The 22,628-nt window shown below is 37.5% G+C and overlaps 1 protein-coding gene across 1 annotated transcript in view; it reads right to left on the reverse strand.

Annotated features, from left to right (window-relative positions):
- LOC117505783 overlaps positions 1 to 22,628 on the reverse strand; it is a 283,549-nt gene that overhangs the window by 118,779 nt on the left and 142,142 nt on the right. The window contains 4 exon segments of the mRNA XM_034165323.1: positions 596 to 697; positions 789 to 917; positions 14,134 to 14,237; positions 14,429 to 14,531. Coding sequence (XP_034021214.1) covers positions 596 to 697; positions 789 to 917; positions 14,134 to 14,237; positions 14,429 to 14,531 — 438 coding nt within the window.

Raw genomic sequence — 22,628 nt, forward strand, 5'->3', positions numbered from 1 at the left:
ACAGACAGACATCAGGGCACAGAAGAACCCACTGAATTTTGGAGGTGATACGGATCCAGATTGGTGGATGTCAGAAATCTTCGACTGCTTTTGTTCAGAGGTGCCCATGTTCGGTCCTCGAGATCTACCTTCCTGACACTGTGAGTTGTCTCCCTGCTCCAACAGACCTGAACCCAATGAAAGACTCGTTAGCAGACTTTTAATGAGTCTTTCATTGGGTTCAGGTGTGTTGGAGCAGGGAGACAACTCACAGTGTCAGGAAGGTAGATCTCGAGGACCGAACTTGGGCACCTCTGCTCTTGTTCAACCATGTATTTCTCCTGTGAGGAAAGTAAAATAAATAAATCAAAATTTTCTACAAATCTGAAGGAAGTCCACACTAGGTGGTGCTCTGTAACTGGACCAATTTTTTTTCCCACTTTTCCAACTGTCATCTCGTTCTGATGGTATTTGCCTTTTTCCACTGGAACCTCATGCATCTTTAAACGCTCTCAGTGTTCATGTGATCTTAAACGGAAAAGAAGTGAGTTTCATTGTTCGTATTGTGTCATCACAGCAGCGGTCCGGACCGCGGTCTGTTTTGGAGAACTCTGACCTTGGTGTCCGGGCAGCACGTCTGTCGACTCTCCTCTGCACAGTCTGATTCGACTCGGAGCGTATTTGCCTCCTCGCTGTCGGACCATGAACCCACCGATACCTGGATGGGGACAAACGCACAGTGAAGTTTGACGCCATCGCTTAACTTCAGCTCATCTGAAAGGTTTGGAAGAGAACCGCTGGGTCCTCACCGGGTCGGTAGGGTTTTCTCTTCTTCCTCTTGGTGTCGTCACCACCCTCAGGGTTCTTGCTGATGTCATTGTTGTGGGTGTGGTCTCGTTCTGGGCTGGAGTCAGATTTCAAATCATGTTCCAGGTCACCTGAGGGATCAGCAGCAAGACGAGACAAATGTTTCATTTTCTGTCATAATGCAGGCGCTCGCACAGAAGGACCGAAGACCGGCTCAGGTGGTCCGGGGTCATCCCCAAGAGAACGTGAGAGTCTAAATGGTGTCAGAAGAATTCTCCATCATTTGCAGACACAAATCCTGCCAACTTAAGACAAAAACTAATGAAGGACTTCAAAATGTAAAACTATAAATACTTGAATATTGATAAACTGATTGTTAAAAATGATTGTTGCAGAAAAGCTTCAGATATCTGTGGCTGAGACAGATGATGACTGGAGGCAGACTGAAGCAGAAACGAGGTGATAATCAGTGAACCACAGCTGAGCTCCGAAATGACGCATGCGCAGTGAAGACAGGGTGGACCGATTTTTAGAGGGGACCGTTTGGTCAGTGACACCCGTCTGGGGTGCCTGACCTGGGGACTTGTAGAACTTCATCCACCATCAACCCCATGCATCTTTATTTAGCAGCACTTGACATATGGGCCTCACGTGTCCGTTTCTTTGTGATGCCCCTGAACGTGTCACACAGAGGAGGGCTACAATTGGTCAAATGTGCGAAGAACGTGCAGTGATGGGAATAACGTGAGAAAGTACAGAGACTACATAAACATTTTCAGGGGTCAAAATACATTTTTTTAACCTACTTGCACTGGTGCTTGTAACAAAAAAATTATTTGCACAACCAAAAGTCAGTCTTATATCAACCTTAAAACTCCTCCTCCGATATCAATCAATCAATCAATCAATTTTTTTTTTATATAGCGCCAAATCACAACAAACAGTTGCCCCAAGGCGCTTTATATTGTAAGGCAAGGCCATACAATAATGATGTAAAACCCCAACGGTCAAGACGACCCCCTGTGAGCAAGCACTTGGCTACAGTGGGAAGGAAAAACTCCCTTTTAACAGGAAGAAACCTCCAGCAGAACCAGGCTCAGGGAGGGGCAGTCTTCTGCTGGGACTGGTTGGGGCTGAGGGAGAGAACCAGGAAAAAGACATGCTGTGGAGGGGAGCAGAGATCGATCACTAATGATTAAATGCAGAGTGGTGCATACAGAGCAAAAAGAGAAAGAAACAGTGCATCATGGGAACCCCCCAGCAGTCTACGTCTATAGCAGCATAACTAAGGGATGGTTCAGGGTCACCTGATCCAGCCCTAACTATAAGCTTTAGCAAAAAGGAAAGTTTTAAGCCTAATCTTAAAAGTAGAGAGGGTGTCTGTCTCCCTGATCTGAATTGGGAGCTGGTTCCACAGGAGAGGAGCCTGAAAGCTGAAGGCTCTGCCTCCCATTCTACTCTTACAAACCCTAGGAACTACAAGTAAGCCTGCAGTCTGAGAGCGAAGCGCTCTATTGGGGTGATATGGTACTACGAGGTCCCTAAGATAAGATGGGACCTGATTATTCAAAACCTTATAAGTAAGAAGAAGAATTTTAAATTCTATTCTAGAATTAACAGGAAGCCAATGAAGAGAGGCCAATATGGGTGAGATATGCTCTCTCCTTCTAGTCCCCGTCAGCACTCTAGCTGCAGCATTTTGAATTAACTGAAGGCTTTTTAGGGAACTTTTAGGACAACCTGATAATAATGAATTACAATAGTCCAGCCTAGAGGAAATAAATGCATGAATTAGTTTTTCAGCATCACTCTGAGACAAGACCTTTCTGATTTTAGAGATATTGCGTAAATGCAAAAAAGCAGTCCTACATATTTGTTTAATATGCGCTTTGAATGACATATCCTGATCAAAAATGACTCCAAGATTTCTCACAGTATTACTAGAGGTCAGGGTAATGCCATCCACAGTAAGGATCTGGTTAGACACCATGTTTCTAAGATTTGTGGGGCCAAGTACAATAACTTCAGTTTTATCTGAGTTTAAAAGCAGGAAATTAGAGGTCATCCATGTCTTTATGTCTGTAAGACAATCCTGCAGTTTAGCTAATTGGTGTGTGTCGTCTGGCTTCATGGATAGATAAAGCTGGGTATCATCTGCGTAACAATGAAAATTTAAGCAATACCGTCTAATAATACTGCCTAAGGGAAGCATATATAAAGTGAATAAAATTGGTCCTAGCACAGAACCTTGTGGAACTCCATAATTAACTTTAGTCTGTGAAGAAGATTCCCCATTTACATGAACAAATTGTAATCTATTAGACAAATATGATTCAAACCACCGCAGCGCAGTGCCTTTAATACCTATGGTATGCTCTAATCTCTGTAATAAAATTTTATGGTCAACAGTATCAAAAGCAGCACTGAGGTCTAACAGAACAAGCACAGAGATGAGTCCACTGTCCGAGGCCATAAGAAGATCATTTGTAACCTTCACTAATGCTGTTTCTGTACTATGATGAATTCTAAAACCTGACTGAAACTCTTCAAATAGACCATTCCTCTGCAGATGATCAGTTAGCTGTTTTACAACTACCCTTTCAAGAATTTTTGAGAGAAAAGGAAGGTTGGAGATTGGCCTATAATTAGCTAAGATAGCTGGGTCAAGTGATGGCTTTTTAAGTAATGGTTTAATTACTGCCACCTTAAAAGCCTGTGGTACATAGCCAACTAACAAAGATAGATTGATCATATTTAAGATCGAAGCATTAAATAATGGTAGGGATTCCTTGAGCAGCCTGGTAGGAATGGGGTCTAATAAACATGTTGATGGTTTGGATGAAGTAACTAATGAAAATAACTCAGACAGAACAATCGGAGAGAAAGAGTCTAACCAAATACCGGCATCACTGAAAGCAGCCAAAGATAACGATACGTCTTTGGGATGGTTATGAGTAATTTTTTCTCTAATAGTTAAAATTTTGTTAGCAAAGAAAGTCATGAACTCATTACTAGTTAAAGTTAATGGAATACTCAGCTCAATAGAGCTCTGACTCTTTGTCAGCCTGGCTACAGTGCTGAAAAGAAACCTGGGGTTGTTCTTATTTTCTTCAATTAGTGATGAGTAGAAAGATGTCCTAGCTTTACGGAGGGCTTTTTTATAGAGCAACAGACTCTTTTTCCAGGCTAAGTGAAGATCTTCTAAATTAGTGAGACGCCATTTCCTCTCCAACTTACGGGTTATCTGCTTTAAGCTACGAGTTTGAGAGTTATACCATGGAGTCAGACACTTCTGATTTAAAGCTCTCTTTTTCAGAGGAGCTACAGCATCCAAAGCTGTCTTCAATGAGGATGTAAAACTATTGACGAGATACTCTATCTCCCTTACAGAGTTTAGGTAGCTACTCTGCACTGTGTTGTTATATGGCATTAGAGAACATAAAGAAGGAATCATATCCTTAAACCTAGTTACAGCGCTTTCTGAAAGACTTCTAGTGTAATGAAACTTATTCCCTACTGCTGGGTAGTCCATCAGAGTAAATGTAAATGTTATTAAAAAATGATCAGACAGAAGGGAGTTTTCAGGGAATACTGTTAAGTCTTCTATTTCCATACCATAAGTCAGAACAAGATCTAAGATATGATTAAAGTGGTGGGTGGACTCATTTACTTTTTGAGCAAAGCCAATAGAGTCTAATAATAGATTAAATGCAGTGTTGAGGCTGTCATTCTCAGCATCTGTGTGGATGTTAAAATCGCCCACTATAATTATAGTGGGCGATATGTCAGACTCTTCCTCTCTGGGCCCGTAAAGCCCCTTTTTCACACCAGGGCTGCTTCCAGTTGCGTGGTGTGTCGTCATGACAACGCCGCGTGGAAGCAACTCACTGCCGTGACAAGCAGCTCGATGCCACAACAGCACGAGGGACACAAAGGACGAAGCAAATCACACGCCAAAAATTAAACATGTTTAATTTTTGTTTGCGTCCCAACAGCCAGGGGCTGTGGGCGTGGACAGGGCTGCCGGGCCACCTGCCCTCGACCGCCACACAATCCTCTCTGCACCCGACCCCCATGGCCCCCTCTGCAGGTGGTGAACCCACAGGAGGGCAGGCCCACGTCGCTCTTTCGGGCTGAGCCCGGCCGGGCCCCATAGGCTAAGGCCCAACTACCAGGTGCTCGCACGCAAGCCCCAACCCCAGGCCTGGCTCCAGGGTGGGGCCATCGGGTGCTCAAGGGTTCATGGGAGTTCGCCCAACCAGTTCACATGTGTTTTGTGGATCTGGAGAAGGCGTTCGATCGTGTCCCTCGGGGCACCCTGTGGGGAGTGCTCCGGGAGTACGGGGTCCGGGGTCCTTTGCTAAGGGCTATCCGGTCCCTGTACGACCGCAGCAGGAGCTTGGTTCGCATTGCCAGTAGTAAGTCAAACCTGTTTCCAGTGCACGTTGGCCTCCACCAGGGCTGCCCTTTGTCACCGGTTCTGTTCATTATTTTTATGGACAGAATTTCTAGGCGCAGCCAGGGTGTAGAGGGGGTCTGGTTTGGGAACCACAGAATCTCGTCTCTGCTATTTGCGGATGATGTGGTTCTATTGGCTTTGTCAAATCAGGACCTTCAGCGTGCACTGGGGTGGTTTGCAGCCGAGTGTGAAGCGTCCGGGATGAAAATCAGCACCTCCAAATCCGAGGCCATGGTTCTCGAACGGAAAAAGGTGCTTTGCCCTCTTCAGGTCGGTGGAGTGTCCTTGCCTCAAGTGGAGGAGTTTAAGTATCTCGGGGTCTTGTTCACGAGTGAGGGACGGATGGAGCGTGAGCTCGATAGATGGATCGGTGCAGCGTCTGCAGTGATGCGGTCGCTCTATTGGACCGTCGTGGTGAAGAGAGAGCTGAGTAGGGGGGCAAAGCTCTTGATTTATCGATCAATCTATGTTCCGATCCTCACCTATGGTCATGAGATTTGGCTCATGACCGAAAGAACGAGATCGCGAGTACAAGCATCCGAGATGAGTTTCCTCCGCAGGGTGGCTGGGCGCTCCCTTAGAGATAGGGTGAGGAGCTCGGTCACTCGGGAGGAGTTCGGAGTCGAGCCGCTGCTCCTCCACGTCGAAAGGAGTCAGTTGAGGTGGCTCAGGCATCTTTTCCGGATGCCCCCTGGACGCCTCGCTGGAGAGGTGTTCCGGGCACGTCCCATTGGGAGGAGGCCCCGGGCTAGACCCAGGACACGCTGGAGGGACTACAACTCTCGGCTGGCTTGGGAACGCTTTGGGGTTCCCCCAGAGGAGCTGGAGGAGGTGTGTGTGGATCGGGAGGTCTGGGCGGCTTTGCTTGAGCTGCTGCCCCCGCGACCCGACTTCGGATAAAGCGGAAGAAAATGGATGGATGGATAATTTTTGTTTGCGTCCAGTGTTTGACACAGAAATTAAGTGGTTTCAGCACAAGTCAGAGCAACAACATGTTACTCAGCGTGACTGGAAGCCACACCCTCACAATAGAACGTTACCCGACGCCAATTTATGATTCCTGCTGTGTTCCATTGTTCCTGAACTATAAATCACGCAGGATTGTTTTTACACCGTGTACACAATGCAGGAAAACTACACACACAAAAAAGAGCACAGAAAAAAAAAATGCTGATTGCAGCTCCTCGCTGTTCTTCTCTCACAAAAGTGTTTAAATAAAATCCATGAAAGTCCTGCTCACAGACTGGTTGCCAGAGACAGGACATGTCCACATGCAATAAAAAGTCCGGACAACTCCAGTCCACTCAAGGACGATTCGTTCGCATGCGCACATGTGAACAATTAAAAGAAAGAAAAAAAACTGTCTAGCTGCAGGCTGTTAGTTCCTCGCTCTCTGCTCAAACTCTCTCATCACTGTGTTCCCATGATGCACTGTTTCTTTCTCTTTTTGCTCTGTATGCACCACTCTGCACTTAATCATTAGTGATCGATCTCTGCTCCCCTCCACAGCATGTCTTTTTCCTGGTTCTCTCCCTCAGCCCCAACCAGTCCCAGCAGAAGACTGCCCCTCCCTGAGCCTGGTTCTGCTGGAGGTTTCTTCCTGTTAAAAGGGAGTTTTTCCTTCCCACTGTAGCCAAGTGCTTGCTCACAGGGGGTCATTTTGACCGTTGGGGTTTTACATAATTATTGTATGGCCTTGCCTTACAATATAAAGCGCCTTGGGGCAACTGTTTGTTGTGATTTGGCGCTATATAAAAAAAATTGATTGATTGATTGATTGATTAAAAAAGGACATAAGTCCTGCTCACAGACTGACTGCCAGACAAAGGACATGTCCACATCAACTATAACTCCAGACATCTCCACATTTACTCACTGACAGTTCATTCGTGTGCACGTGCGTGCATCTCACGGTCAAAGGAGGAAAGACAAACTATAACAGAACTTAGAGCGCAGACCTGCAGCTCAGCACAAGAATAAATATAAACTAGAAGTCAGAGTGCACAGTCTGTCTGCAGCCAAACTGCACTCTGACTTCTCTGTGCAGAGAACCTGCAGGCTGCATCCTCACCTCCTCTCTGCCCCCTGCTGCGTGCACCTGACGCAGACATTCCTGCATCGTCATGACGCCACATGAAGCAACTCGAAGCAAGTCCAGTGTGGTTATGACAAAGTTTGAGGGAGGAACGGCAGCAGCGGCAGATACATTTTTTTTTTCATGTGCCCGCGTGAACAAATCGTCACAGCAACTCGCTCCATATGTGAGAGTCATAAAACACAGGGAAGACAAAGACAACACACTGGAAATTGTTTTTTTTCCCTTATTTATTCCTTTATTGATTAATTCTACTGGTGCTTATAGTTGATAAAACTGCACCAGTGCAAGTGAAGTATAAAATTACGTGCACCGCTTGAATAATACATGCACAAACTAGCACATGCACGTACTACGAGGTCTGTCAATAAAGTATAGGTCCTTTTTATTTTTTTCAAAAACTATATGGATTTCATTCATATGTTTTTACGTCAGACATGCTTGAACCCTCGTGCGCATGCGTGAGTTTTTCCACGCCTGTCGGTGACATCATTCGCCTGTGAGCACTCCTTGTGGGAGGAGTCGTCCAGCCCCTTGTCGGAATTCCTTTGTCTGAGAAGTTGCTGAGAGACTGGCGCTTTGTTTGATCAAAAGTTTTTCTAAACCTGTGAGACACATTGAAGTGGACACAGTTCGAAAAATTAAGCTGGTTTTCGGTGAAAATTTTAATGGCTGATGAGAGATTCTGAGGTGATACTGTCGCTTTAAGGACTTCCCACGGTGCGAGATGTCGTGCAGCGCTCTCAGGCGCCGTCGTCAGCCTGTTTCAAGCTGAAAACCTCCACATTTCAGGCTCTATTGATCCAGGACGTCGTGAGAGAACAGAGAAGTTTCAGAAGAAGTCGGTTTCAGCATTTTATCTGGATATTCCACTGTTCAGCAATCAGTCCCAGACGTCAGAGAGCTGCGTGTCGTCAGAGAGCTGCGTGTCGTCAGAGAGCTGCGTGTCGTCAGAGAGCTGCGTGTCGTCAGAGAGCTGCGTGTCGTCAGAGAGCTGCGTGTCGTCAGAGAGCTGCGTGTCGTCAGAGAGCTGCGTGTCGTCACCACTAGAGAGCTACGTGTCGTCAGAGCAAGCTGCAAAAAGTTTGTACCTGAGTTTTCAGAGGTGGTGTTTGTAGTTGCCATCTGCCACGCCGGTGTTTGCCAACCCGGACAGTGGGAATACCACCTCAACCGGCAACTTAGCCCCGCGACTGGACAGCAACAACGTCCGAGGCCCGCCCAACGTGAATTCACCGAGGCCGCGCGCTGCGTCATTAAAGCCGCACGTCACGAGTGCCGCTTCCCCGAGGCCTCGTGCAGCCACCGCGGATCCATCAGCGCGGAAACACCGAGGCCGCGCGGCACCAGCGCAGTGCAGATCCATCCCGGTGACAAACAACGCAGGCTGTTAACATCGGCGATCGACAAGCTGCTCATAAGCCGACCATGGGGCCTAAGAAGGTTCTGACAGCGGAGGAAGGCGACGATATTAAAAAATCTCTGGACTTTCTATCAGAGGAGATTTCTGTTGTGAAGCAGCAACAGAAATCAATCATGGATCTGGTGGAGGAGGTGAAGGCATTACGGCTCCAGAACGCCGAGAAAGACCGGCATCTGGTGCAGCTGGAAAATAGAGTGGCTGAATTGGAGCAGTACACCAGAATTAACGACGTCATCATCACAGGTCTTCACATCAAACCACGGTCCTACGCACGGGCGGTAACAGATGAGAGCGGAGGGGAGCCCAGTGAACAGGAGGTCAGCTCTGTGGAAAAACAGGTTGCTGATTTCCTCCTATCTAAAGGTATAGAAATGGATTTAAATAACATTGAAGCGTGCCACCCTCTGCCCCGGAGAAATGACGGTGATAAACGAACCGTCATCATGAGATTCATCAACAGAAAACACAAAACAGCACTGTTAAAACAAGGAAGAAAACTGAAAGGGACAAACGTATTCATCAATGAACATCTCACCAAACGGAATGCCGACATCGCCAGGAAAGCACGCTTCTTGAAGAAACAGGGAAAAATCCAGCACACATGGACTTCAAACTGTAAAATATTCATCAAACTGAACGGATCACCAGAACAAGCAAAGGTTATGGCAATAAGGAACATCGAGGAGCTGGACAAATATGAACAATAGTGTTTCTTAAAGCGAGGATCTGGACAAATATGACCAATAGGTATGAGGACTCAAACACATCACAGCACCATGATGCAGACTGGAGCAACCCACTCATCCACATCATCTACACCCGGAGACAAGAGAGACATAATCACTAAGGATAATGATCCGTTTATTTCTGCCCAGGAGCTCTGTCTAGATACATTTAATTATAATAACTCTGCTAACCGCCCCTTCGAATCTGAAAATGATCCTGATACATTTTTCAGTGAGAATATTGTGAGACAGTGCAAATATTTTACAGAAGAACAATTCAAAAATTATAAAATCAGTGATGAAGATTTTTCAGTTATACATTTCAACAGCAGAAGTCTTTCTCGTAATCTGTCCACTATTAATGATTGTTTGAAAACATCCAAAAAACGTTTTTCAGTTATTGCAATTTCAGAAACATGGTTAAATGAGGATAATAAAGATCTGGTATATCTTGATGGTTATGAATTGTTCCTGGTTAATAGGCAGACGAGAAGGGGCGGAGGCGTTGCATTGTTTGTAAGGTCAGATTATAACTGTAAACTCATTAACAACATGTCATTTACAGTGGACAACATCATGGAATGTGTTACCGTAGAAATGACATCTATAAACTCCAAAAACATAGTTGTTAGTTGCATTTACAGAGCTCCTGGGACAAATATTGACACCTTTGAAGACATTATCTTAGGAATGTACAACAAAATCAACAGAAATAAGCATTTATTTGTCTGTGGAGATTTCAATATAGATTTTTTAAACCCTCACAATCATCCACAAATTACCTCATTTATAAACACCTTGTACTGTTTAGGACTGTTTCCAACCATCATTCATCCTAGCAGAATAACTATGGATACAACAACTCTCATTGACAATATTTTAACTAACGTTATATCCGGTAATCTTAGTGGGGGACTACTGGTCAGTGATATCAGTGATCACTTGCCAGTTTTCTCAGTCTTTGCATTGGAGGGTTGTTGTAAGTATCGAAGCAATATCAAATTCATGAGTAGAAAACTAACACCTGAAACAATTGATAATTTAAGGGAGGATTTATCAAGTCAGAATTGGTCAGATGTTTTTGTTGATGATGTTGACAGGTCATATGATGCTTTCATTTCCATTTTTTCCAGTTTGTATAATAAACACTGTCCATTTGTTGACAAAATATATAGAAATCAATATAGCAACAAACCATGGATAACTAAGGGGCTTCAGAGGGCATGTAAAAAGAAAAACTTACTATATAAACAATTCATAAAACTACGAACTAAGGAAGCTGAAAGTAAGTATAAAACATATAAGAATAAGTTAATCAATATCATGAGACTCAGTAAAAAAACATATTATAATGAGTTACTTGTCAAAAATAGAAATAACATCAAAAACACATGGAACATATTAAATGAAATAGTAAAAAAGAATAGAGTAACTAGAGATTATCCTTCATTTTTTCAGAGTAACAACTACATCACGATTGATAACGACGAGTCTATTGCTGAACACTTTAATGAATACTTCGTTAATGTGGGTAAAAATCTTGCCAGTAAAATTGACTCATCAACTACTAACTTCTGGGTAAATAATTCAACATTTAACAAATCTGTTTCAATGTTCATTGGTGGTACTCATGAAAGGGAAATACTTGATCTGGTTCATGGTTCAAAAAGTAAGAAATCGACTGATTTTAATCATTTGGATATGGCTTTATTAAAAAAAAGTTATTGATTGTATAGTAAAACCGTTCAATTATATTTGCAATATGTCACTAAGTACTGGTAAATTTCCTTCTCAAATAAAAATAGCCAAAGTAATTCCTCTGTTTAAAACTGGTGACAAACACACATTTTCTAATTATAGACCTATATCACTCCTGCCAAATTTTCCAAAATTTTGGAAAAAATATTTGCTAAAAGATTAAATGATTATTTACTGAAGCATAACATCATTTGTGAAGAACAATATGGATTCAGAAGGTCTCGAACTACATCACATGCTTTGATGGACTTTGTGGAAAGTATAGCAACTGCAACTGACAATAAACAATACACAATAGGTGTTTTTTTGGTTTACAGAAAGCGTTTGACACAATTAACCATGGAATACTATTAATTAAACTGCAGAAATATGGAATCAGAGGTCTGGCATATGAATGGATAGCTAGTTATTTACAAGGCAGATTTCAGTATGTTCAATTCAATAATACAAATTCTGAACTCAGGGATGTCACATGTGGGGTGCCGCAGGGCTCAGTGCTGGGTCCTTTGTTATTTCTAATCTATATAAATGATATAAGTTGGGCGTCGAGTTCACTGAGATGTGTCCTTTTTGCGGATGATACAACTGTGTTCTGTAGTGGTGAAAATCTTGAACAGCTTCTGGACATAGTGGAGAAAGAACTGGAAAAATTTAAGGTTTCGTTTGACGCTAATAAGTTGTCACTCAACCTTGGGAAAACTAAATGTATTATATTTGGAAATAAACAGGCACCCAAATGTAAAAATTTAACTATAAACAATAAGGAAATTGAGTTAGTAACAGAGAATAAATTTTTAGGTGTTATAATTGATAATAAACTTAGCTGGAAACCACATATAAATTATGTGAAATCAAAATTGTCAAAAACTATAGCCATTTTGTATAAAGCCAAAGACCTACTGCCGCAAGAAGGGTTACTTTATATCATTCTCTGATGGTACCATATATGACATATTGTGTTGAGTCATGGGGAAACACTTACAAATCAAATACCAATCCAATATTCCTTTTGCAAAAACGAGCCATACGAATCATCTGCAATAAACAATATCGTGAACCAACTCATTCTCTATTTGTGTCTTTAAATTTATTAAAATTCATAGATTTGGTCGATTACATTACAATTCAAACTTTATTTCGAGCGAAAAACCAAGCCTTACCGAGACATGTCCAGAGTCTGTACAGATTGAGGGAATCCAGATATAGTTTAAGAGGTTGTGCAATTTTTATGAAACCACCAGTAAGAACAAATGTAAAGGGTTTTTGTGTGTCTGTGGTTGGGGTGAGGAAATGGAACAAATGTTCAACAGAGGTTAGAATGAGTAGTACCTTAGTAAGATTTAAGAAACTACTCAAAAAGAACATCATGTCTAAGTATCATAAAGAAGCAAATATAATTTGATTTATATGGAATGTTCAATTTATAAGTGGGACTTATTGTATATTTGAATGTGTGGGTATGTGTATGTGTATGTAGATATATAGATATGGGTAGGTATATATGTATATAAGTGACTGTGTATATGTATGTATATATTAATGTTTGTAAAGTATATACGTATGTATATAGGTATATATGGCACAGCCCAAGCAGAGGGTCACCCCCAAGAGCCTGGTCTGCTTGAGGCTTCTTCCTTATAGGGAGTTTTTCCTCACCACAGTTGCCTTGTGCTTGCTCTGGGGGTTGGTAAGGTTAGTCCTTACTGGCGTAAAGTGCCTTGATTCGACTTTCTTGTGATCTGGTACTATATAAATATAATTATAAGTGAATAGTATATTGATGTGTATGTCTGTGTGTCGACATGTAGTAGTGGATTTGTATTTATGTAAATATGACTGATTAGAATTGTTGGACTTGTACTACCAGGGGTGGGCGCTAATAAGCTTTGCTTCAGCCCACACCCTTTCGGACTCACTAGTTTTGTCTGTGTTTGTTTGTGGAATTGTTCATTTTTTTCTATTTGAATATTTTGTGTGCCGAATAAAAAACTTTGTCACTTAAAGGAGATTTTTTTAATGAAAGACGTGCGGACGGATTGCAGCGTTGGCTTGCAGCCGCCGCGACGCTCCGCCACAGGGAAAACACCTCTGTTGGAAGCCTTAAGGACAAGTTGGAACATGTCCAGCTGTTAAACAATTTCTCATATACTCACTCCACTGAAAGCCATCAAAAGCCGCCTGGATTTTACAAATGGTTATCAACACGGAGGTGTTTTTCCTGTGCCGCCACACCGCGCCGGCTGTGTCCCGAAGGCGGACCCGTCCGCACGTCTTTCATTAAAAAAATCTCCTTTAACAGTGGAATATCCGGATAAAATGCTGAAACCGACTTCTTCTGAAACTTCTCTGTTCTCTCACGACGTCCTGGATCAATAGAGCCTGAAATGTGGAGGTTTTCAGCTTCAAACAGGCTGACGACGGCGCCTGAGAGCGCTGCACGACGTCTCGCACCGTGGGAAGTCCTTAAAGTGACAGTATCACAGCCGTTAAAATTTTCACCGAAAACCAGCTTAATTTTTCGAACCATGTCCACTTCGATGTGTCTCACAGGTTTAGAAAAAATTTTGATCAAACAACGCGCCAGTCTCTCAGCAACTTCTCAGACAAAGGAATTCCGACGAGGGGCTGGACGACTCCTCCCACAAGGAGTGCTCACAGGCGAATGACGTCACCGACAGGCGTGGAAAAACTCACGCATGTGCACGAGGGTTCAAGCATGTCTGACGTGAAAACATATGAATGAAATCCATATAGTTTTTGAAAAAAATAAAAAGGACCTATACTTTATTGACAGACCTCGTATTTCGAGCCTGATTTTGAAAGCACTGGTGCTTTTTGCCGCATTTTCATCACTGGAAAGAAATGTTTAAATAGTATGACCTCTGACCTCCACTCTGCCCCTGCCCAGTCGAAGGTTCGTGGTTCTGGGGCATCTGGAGCACTGAGACACTGTTCTGGTTGATGATCTTCAGCTTTAGTTTGGGTTTGCACCTACAGGGGTCAATCAGAAAATAGCAACAACAACAAAACACAAACAGTGAGTAAATAAATCAGGTTAAAAACTAAACAGCAAATACTCTGGAGAGGACAAGCAGCGGAGAACAGAAAGGTCTTAGTTCCTGTTTATAGTCTTTGAAGGAGGAATTGCACACAGGACCAGGATCCTGGAGATCAGTTTTTACCTGCGATACTGACGTGGCAAGGTCAAAGGTTCAACGAGACCCTGGAGATGAGTCAGACCGGACTCTGTCAGACAAACTCCATCCTGAGTGAACGTCTTTGATTCTGCACACAAACCAAAGGACAAACATCTCAACACACGATTCTACTCACAGTAATCACACGGTGTGGTTTTCACACAAGTGAAAACCACACATCAGCATGAAACATCACATCTACAAAAATATCCTGAAATACTACAAAAAAAAAACAAATACTTATCCTACAATACTAAAAATAAATAAAAATGAAAACCACACATCAGCATGAAACATCACATCTACAAAAATATCCTGAAATACTACAAAAAAAAAACCAAATACTTATCCTACAATACTAAAAATAAATAAAAATGAAAACCACACATCAGACTGAAAACATCACATCTACAAAAATATCCTGAAATACTACAAAAAAAAACAAATACTTATCCTACAATACTAAAAATAAATAAAAATGAAAACCACACATCAGCATGAAACATCACATCTACAAAAATATCCTGAAATACTACAAAAAAACCAAATACTTATCCTACAATACTAAAAATAAATAAAAATGAAAACCACACATCAGACTGAAAACATCACATCTACAAAAATATCTTGTAATATTACAAAAAACAAACACTTATCCGAAAATACTAAAAATCAATAAAAATGAAAACCACACATCAGACTGAAAACATCACATCTACAAAAATATCTTGTAATATTACAAAAAACAAACACTTATCCGAAAATACTAAAAATCAATAAAAATGAAAACCACACATCAGCATGAAACATCACATCTACAAAAATATCCTGAAATACTACAAAAAAACAAATACTTATCCTACAATAGTAAAAATAAATAAAAATGAAAACCACACATCAGACTGAAAACATCACATCTACAAAAATATCTTGTAATATTACAAAAAACAAACACTTATCCGAAAATACTAAAAATCAATAAAAATCAAAACCACACATCAGACTGAAAACATCACATCTACAAAAATATCTTGTATTACAAAAAACAACCACTTATCCGAAAATACTAAAAATCAATAAAAATGAAAACCACACATCAGCATGAAACATCACATCTACAAAAATATCCTGTAATACTACAAAAAAAAAAACAAGCAAACACTTGTCCTAAAAAACTAAAAATCAATAAAAATGAAAACCACACATCAGCATGAAACATCACATCTACAAAAATATCATGTAATACTACAAAAAAACAAGCAAACACTTATCCTAAAATACTAAAAATCAATAAAAATAAAAACCACACATCAGCATGAAACATCACATCTATAAAAATATCATGTAATACTACAAAAAACCAAGCAAACATTCTAAAATACTAAAAATCAATAAAAATGAAAACCACACATCACCATGAAACATCACATCTACAAAAATATGTAATACTACAAAAAACCAAGCAAACACTTATCCTAAAATACTAAAAATCAATAAAAATGAAAATCACACATCAGCATGAAACATCACATCTACAAAAATATCATGTAATACTACAAAAAAACAACACTTATCCTAAAATACTAAAAATAACAAAAACCAAGCATCAGCATGAAAAATCACATCTACAAAAATATCCTGAAATACTACAAAAAAACAAAACAAATACTTATCCTACAATACTAAAAATAAATAAAAATGAAAACCACACATCAGACTGAAAACATCACATCTACAAAAATATCTTGTAATATTACAAAAAACAAACACTTATCCGAAAATACTAAAAATCAATAAAAATGAAAACCACACATCAGACTGAAAACATCACATCTACAAAAATATCCTGTAATACTACAAAAAAAAAACAAGCAAACACTTGTCCTAAAAAACTAAAAATCAATAAAAATGAAAACCACACATCAGCATGAAACATCACATCTACAAAAATATCATGTAATACTACAAAAAAACAAGCAAACACTTATCCTAAAATACTAAAAATCAATAAAAATGAAAACCACACATCAGCCTGAAACATCACATCTACAAAAATATCCTGTAATACTACAAAAAAAAAAAAAAAAACAAGCAAACACTTGTCCTAAAAAACTAAAAATCAATAAAAATGAAAACCACACATCAGCATGAAACATCACATCTACAAAAATATCATGGAATACTACAAAAAAACAAGCAAACACTTATCCTAAAATACTAAAAATCAATAAAAATGAAAACCACACATCAGCATGAAACATCACATCTACAAAAATATCATGTAATACTACAAAAAACCAAGCAAACATTCTAAAATACTAAAAATCAATAAAAATGAAAACCACACATCAGCATGAAACATCACATCTACAAAAATATGTAATACTACAAAAAACCAAGCAAACACTTATCCTAAAATACTAAAAATCAATAAAAATGAAAATCACACATCAGCATGAAACATCACATCTACAAAAATATCATGTAATACTACAAAAAAAACCAAGTAAACACTTATCCTAAAATACTAAAAAATCAATAAAAATGAAAACCACACATCAGCATGAAACATCACATCTACAAAAACATCATGTAATACTACAAAAAAAACAAGCAAACACTTATCCTAAAATACTAAAAATAACAAAAACCAAGCATCAGCATGAAAAATCACAGCTACAAAAATATCCTGTAATACTACAAAAAAAACTAATTCTTATACTACAATACTAAAAATAGATATAAATTAAAACCACACATCAGCATGAAACATCACATCTACAAAAATATCCTGTAATACTACAAAAAACAAACACTTATCCTAAAATACTAAAAATCAATAAAAATGAAAACCACACATCAGCCTGAAACATCACAGCTACAAAAATATCCTGTAATACTACAAAAAACCAAACATCCTAAAATACTAAAAATCTATAAAAATGAAAACCACACATCAGCATGAAACATCACATCTACAAAAATATCCTGTAATACTACAAAAAAACAAACAAATACTTATCCTACAATACTAAAAATCAATAAAAATGAAAACCACACATCAGCCTGAAACATCATAGCTACAAAAATATCCTGTAATACTACAAAAAAAAACAACAAATACTTATCCTACAATACTAAAAATAAATAAAAATGAAAACCACACATCAGACTGAAAACATCACATCTACAAAAATATCATGTAATACTACAAAAAAACAAGCAAACACTTATCCTAAAATACTAAAAATCAATAAAAATGAAAACCACACATCAGCCTGAAGCATCACATCTACAAAAATATCATGTAATACTACAAAAAACCAAGCAAACATTCTAAAATACTAAAAATCAATAGAAATGAAAACCACACATCAGCATGAAACATCACATCTACAAAAATATCCTGTAATACTACAAAAAAAAAAAAACAAGCAAACACTTGTCCTAAAAAACTAAAAATCAATAAAAATGAAAACCACACATCAGCATGAAACATCACATCTACAAAAATATCATGTAATACTACAAAAAAAACAAGCAAACACTTAACCTAAAATACTAAAAATCAATAAAAATGAAAACCACACATCAGCATGAAACATCACATCTACAAAAATATCATGTAATACTACAAAAAACCAAGCAAACATTCTAAAATACTAAAAATCAATAAAAATGAAAACCACACATCAGCATGAAACATCACATCTACAAAAATATGTAATACTACAAAAAACCAAGCAAACACTTATCCTAAAATACTAAAAATCAATAAAAATGAAAATCACACATCAGCATGAAACATCACATCTACAAAAATATCATGTAATACTACAAAAAAAAAACAACACTTATCCTAAAATACTAAAAATAACAAAAACCAAGCATCAGCATGAAAAATCACATCTACAAAAATATCCTGTAATACTACAAAAAAACAAAACAAATACTTATCCTACAATACTAAAAATAAATAAAAATGAAAACCACACATCAGACTGAAAACATCACATCTACAAAAATATCTTGTAATATTACAAAAAACAAACACTTATCCGAAAATACTAAAAATCAATAAAAATGAAAACCACACATCAGACTGAAAACATCACATCTACAAAAATATCCTGTAACACTACAAAAAAAAAAAAAAAACAAGCAAACACTTATCCTAAAATACTAAAAATCAATAAAAATGAAAACCACACATCAGCCTGAAACATCACATCTACAAAAATATCATGTAATACTACAAAAAACCAAGCAAACATTCTAAAATACTAAAAATCAATAGAAATGAAAACCACACATCAGCATGAAACATCACATCTACAAAAATATCCTGTAATACTACAAAAAAAAAAAACAAGCAAACACTTGTCCTAAAAAACTAAAAATCAATAAAAATGAAAACCACACATCAGCATGAAACATCACATCTACAAAAATATCATGTAATACTACAAAAAAACAAGCAAACACTTGTCCTAAAAAACTAAAAATCAATAAAAATGAAAACCACACATCAGCATGAAACATCACATCTACAAAAATATCATGTAATACTACAAAAAAACAACACTTATCCTAAAATACTAAAAATAACAAAAACCAAGCATCAGCATGAAAAATCACATCTACAAAAATATCCTGAAATACTACAAAAAAACAAAACAAACACTTATCCGAAAATACTAAAAATCAATAAAAATGAAAACCACACATCAGACTGAAAACATCACATCTACAAAAATATCCTGTAATACTACAAAAAAAAACAAGCAAACACTTGTCCTAAAAAACTAAAAATCAATAAAAATGAAAACCACACATCAGCATGAAACATCACATCTACAAAAATATCATGTAATACTACAAAAAAACAAGCAAACACTTATCCTAAAATACTAAAAATCAATAAAAATGAAAACCACACATCAGCCTGAAAGATCACATCTACAAAAATATCATGTAATACTACAAAAAACCAAGCAAACATTCTAAAATACTAAAAATCAATAGAAATGAAAACCACACATCAGCATGAAACATCACATCTACAAAAATATCCTGTAATACTACAAAAAAAAAAAAAAAAAACAAGCAAACACTTGTCCTAAAAAACTAAAAATCAATAAAAATGAAAACCACACATCAGCATGAAACATCACATCTACAAAAATATCATGTAATACTACAAAAAAACAAGCAAACACTTATCCTAAAATACTAAAAATCAATAAAAATGAAAACCACACATCAGCATGAAACATCACATCTATAAAAATATCATGTAATACTACAAAAAACCAAGCAAACATTCTAAATACTAAAAATCAATAAAAATGAAAACCACACATCAGCATGAAACATCACATCTACAAAAATATGTAATACTACAAAAAACCAAGCAAACACTTATCCTAAAATACTAAAAATCAATAAAAATCACACATCAGCATGAAACATCACATCTACAAAAATATCATGTAATACTACAAAAAAACAACACTTATCCTAAAATACTAAAAATAACAAAAACCAAGCATCAGCATGAAAAATCACATCTACAAAAATATCCTGAAATACTACAAAAAAACAAAACAAATACTTATCCTACAATACTAAAAATAAATAAAAATGAAAACCACACATCAGACTGAAAACATCACATCTACAAAAATATCTTGTAATATTACAAAAAACAAACACTTATCCGAAAATACTAAAAATCAATAAAAATGAAAACCACACATCAGACTGAAAATATCACATCTACAAAAATATCCTGTAATACTACAAAAAAAAAAACAAGCAAACACTTGTCCTAAAAAACTAAAAATCAATAAAAATGAAAACCACACATCAGCATGAAACATCACATCTACAAAAATATCATGTAATACTACAAAAAAACAAGCAAACACTTATCCTAAAATACTAAAAATCAATAAAAATGAAAACCACACATCAGCATGAAACATCACATCTACAAAAATATCCTGTAATACTACAAAAAAAAAAAAAAAAACAAGCAAACACTTGTCCTAAAAAACTAAAAATCAATAAAAATGAAAACCACACATCAGCATGAAACATCACATCTACAAAAATATGTAATACTACAAAAAACCAAGCAAACACATCCTAAAATACTAAAAATCAATAAAAATGAAAATCACACATCAGCATGAAACATCACATCTACAAAAACATCATGTAATACTACAAAAAAAAAAACAAGCAAACACTTATCCTAAAATACTAAAAATAACAAAAACCAAGCATCAGCATGAAAAATCACAGCTACAAAAATATCCTGTAATACTACAAAAAAAAACTAATTCTTATACTACAATACTAAAAATAGATAGAAATTAAAACCACACATCAGCATGAAACATCACATCTACAAAAATATCCTGTAATACTACAAAAAACAAACACTTATCCTAAGATACTAAAAATCAATAAAAATGAAAACCACACATCAGCCTGAAACATCACAGCTACAAAAATATCCTGTAATACTACAAAAAACCAAACATCCTAAAATACTAAAAATCTATAAAAATGAAAACCACACATCAGCATGAAACATCACATCTACAAAAATATCCTGTAATACTACAAAAAAAACAAACAAATACTTATCCTACAATACTAAAAATCAATAAAAATGAAAACCACACATCAGCCTGAAACATCATAGCTACAAAAATATCCTGTAATACTACAAAAAAAAAAAAAATACTTATCCTACAATACTAAAAATAAATAAAAATGAAAACCACACATCAGACTGAAAACATCACATCTACAAAAATATCTTGTAATATTACAAAAAACAAACACTTATCCGAAAATACTAAAAATCAATAAAAATGAAAACCACACATCAGCAAGAAACATCACATCTACAAAAATATCATGTAATACTACAAAAAAACAAGCAAACATTCTAAAATACTAAAAATCAATAAAAATGAAAACCACACATCAGCATGAAACATCACATCTACAAAAATATGTAATACTACAAAAAACCAAGCAAACACATCCTAAAATACTAAAAATCAATAAAAATGAAAATCACACATCAGCATGAAACATCACATCTACAAAAATATCATGTAATACTACAAAAAAAACAAGTAAACACTTATCCTAAAATACTAAAAATCAATAAAAATGAAAACCACACATCAGCATGAAACATCACATCTACAAAAATATCATGTAATACTACAAAAAAAAACAAGCAAACACTTATCCTAAAATACTAAAAATAAAAACGAAAACCAAGCATCAGCATGAAAAATCACAGCTACAAAAATATCCTGTAATACTACAAAAAAGAAACAAACACTTATCCTAAAATACAAAAAATCAATAAAAATGAAAACCACACATCAGCCTGAAACATCACAGCTACAAAAATATCCTGTAATACTACAAAAAACCAAACATCCTAAAATACTAAAAATCAATAAAAATGAAAAAGGTCTTGTCTCAGAGTGATGCTGAAAAACTAATTCATGCATTTATTTCCTCTAGGCTGGACTATTGTAATTCATTATTATCAGGTTGTCCTAAAAGTTCCCTAAAAAGCCTTCAGTTAATTCAAAATGCTGCAGCTAGAGTACTGACAGGGACTAGAAGGAGAGAGCAATTTAAAATTCTTCTTCTTACTTATAAGGTTTTGAATAATCAGGTCCCATCTTATCTTAGGGACCTCGTAGTACCATATCACCCCAATAGAGCGCTTCGCTCTCAGACTGCAGGCTTACTTGTAGTTCCTAGGGTTTGTAGGAGTAGAATGGGAGGCAGAGCCTTCAGCTTTCAGGCTCCTCTCCTGTGGAACCAGCTCCCAATTCAGATCAGGGAGACAGACACCCTCTCTACTTTTAAGATTAGGCTTAAAACTTTCCTTTTTGCTAAAGCTTATAGTTAGGGCTGGATCAGGTGACCCTGAACCATCCCTTAGTTATGCTGCTATAGACGTAGACTGCTGGGGGGTTCCCATGATGCACTGTTTCTTTCTCTTTTTGCTCTGTATGCACCACTCTGCATTTAATCATTAGTGATCGATCTCTGCTCCCCTCCACAGCATGTCTTTTTCCTGGTTCTCTCCCTCAGCCCCAACCAGTCCCAGCAGAAGACTGCCCCTCCCTGAGCCTGG

This window comes from Thalassophryne amazonica, unplaced genomic scaffold (genome assembly GCF_902500255.1).
Source record: "Thalassophryne amazonica unplaced genomic scaffold, fThaAma1.1, whole genome shotgun sequence".
Classification (NCBI taxonomy): domain Eukaryota; kingdom Metazoa; phylum Chordata; class Actinopteri; order Batrachoidiformes; family Batrachoididae; genus Thalassophryne; species Thalassophryne amazonica.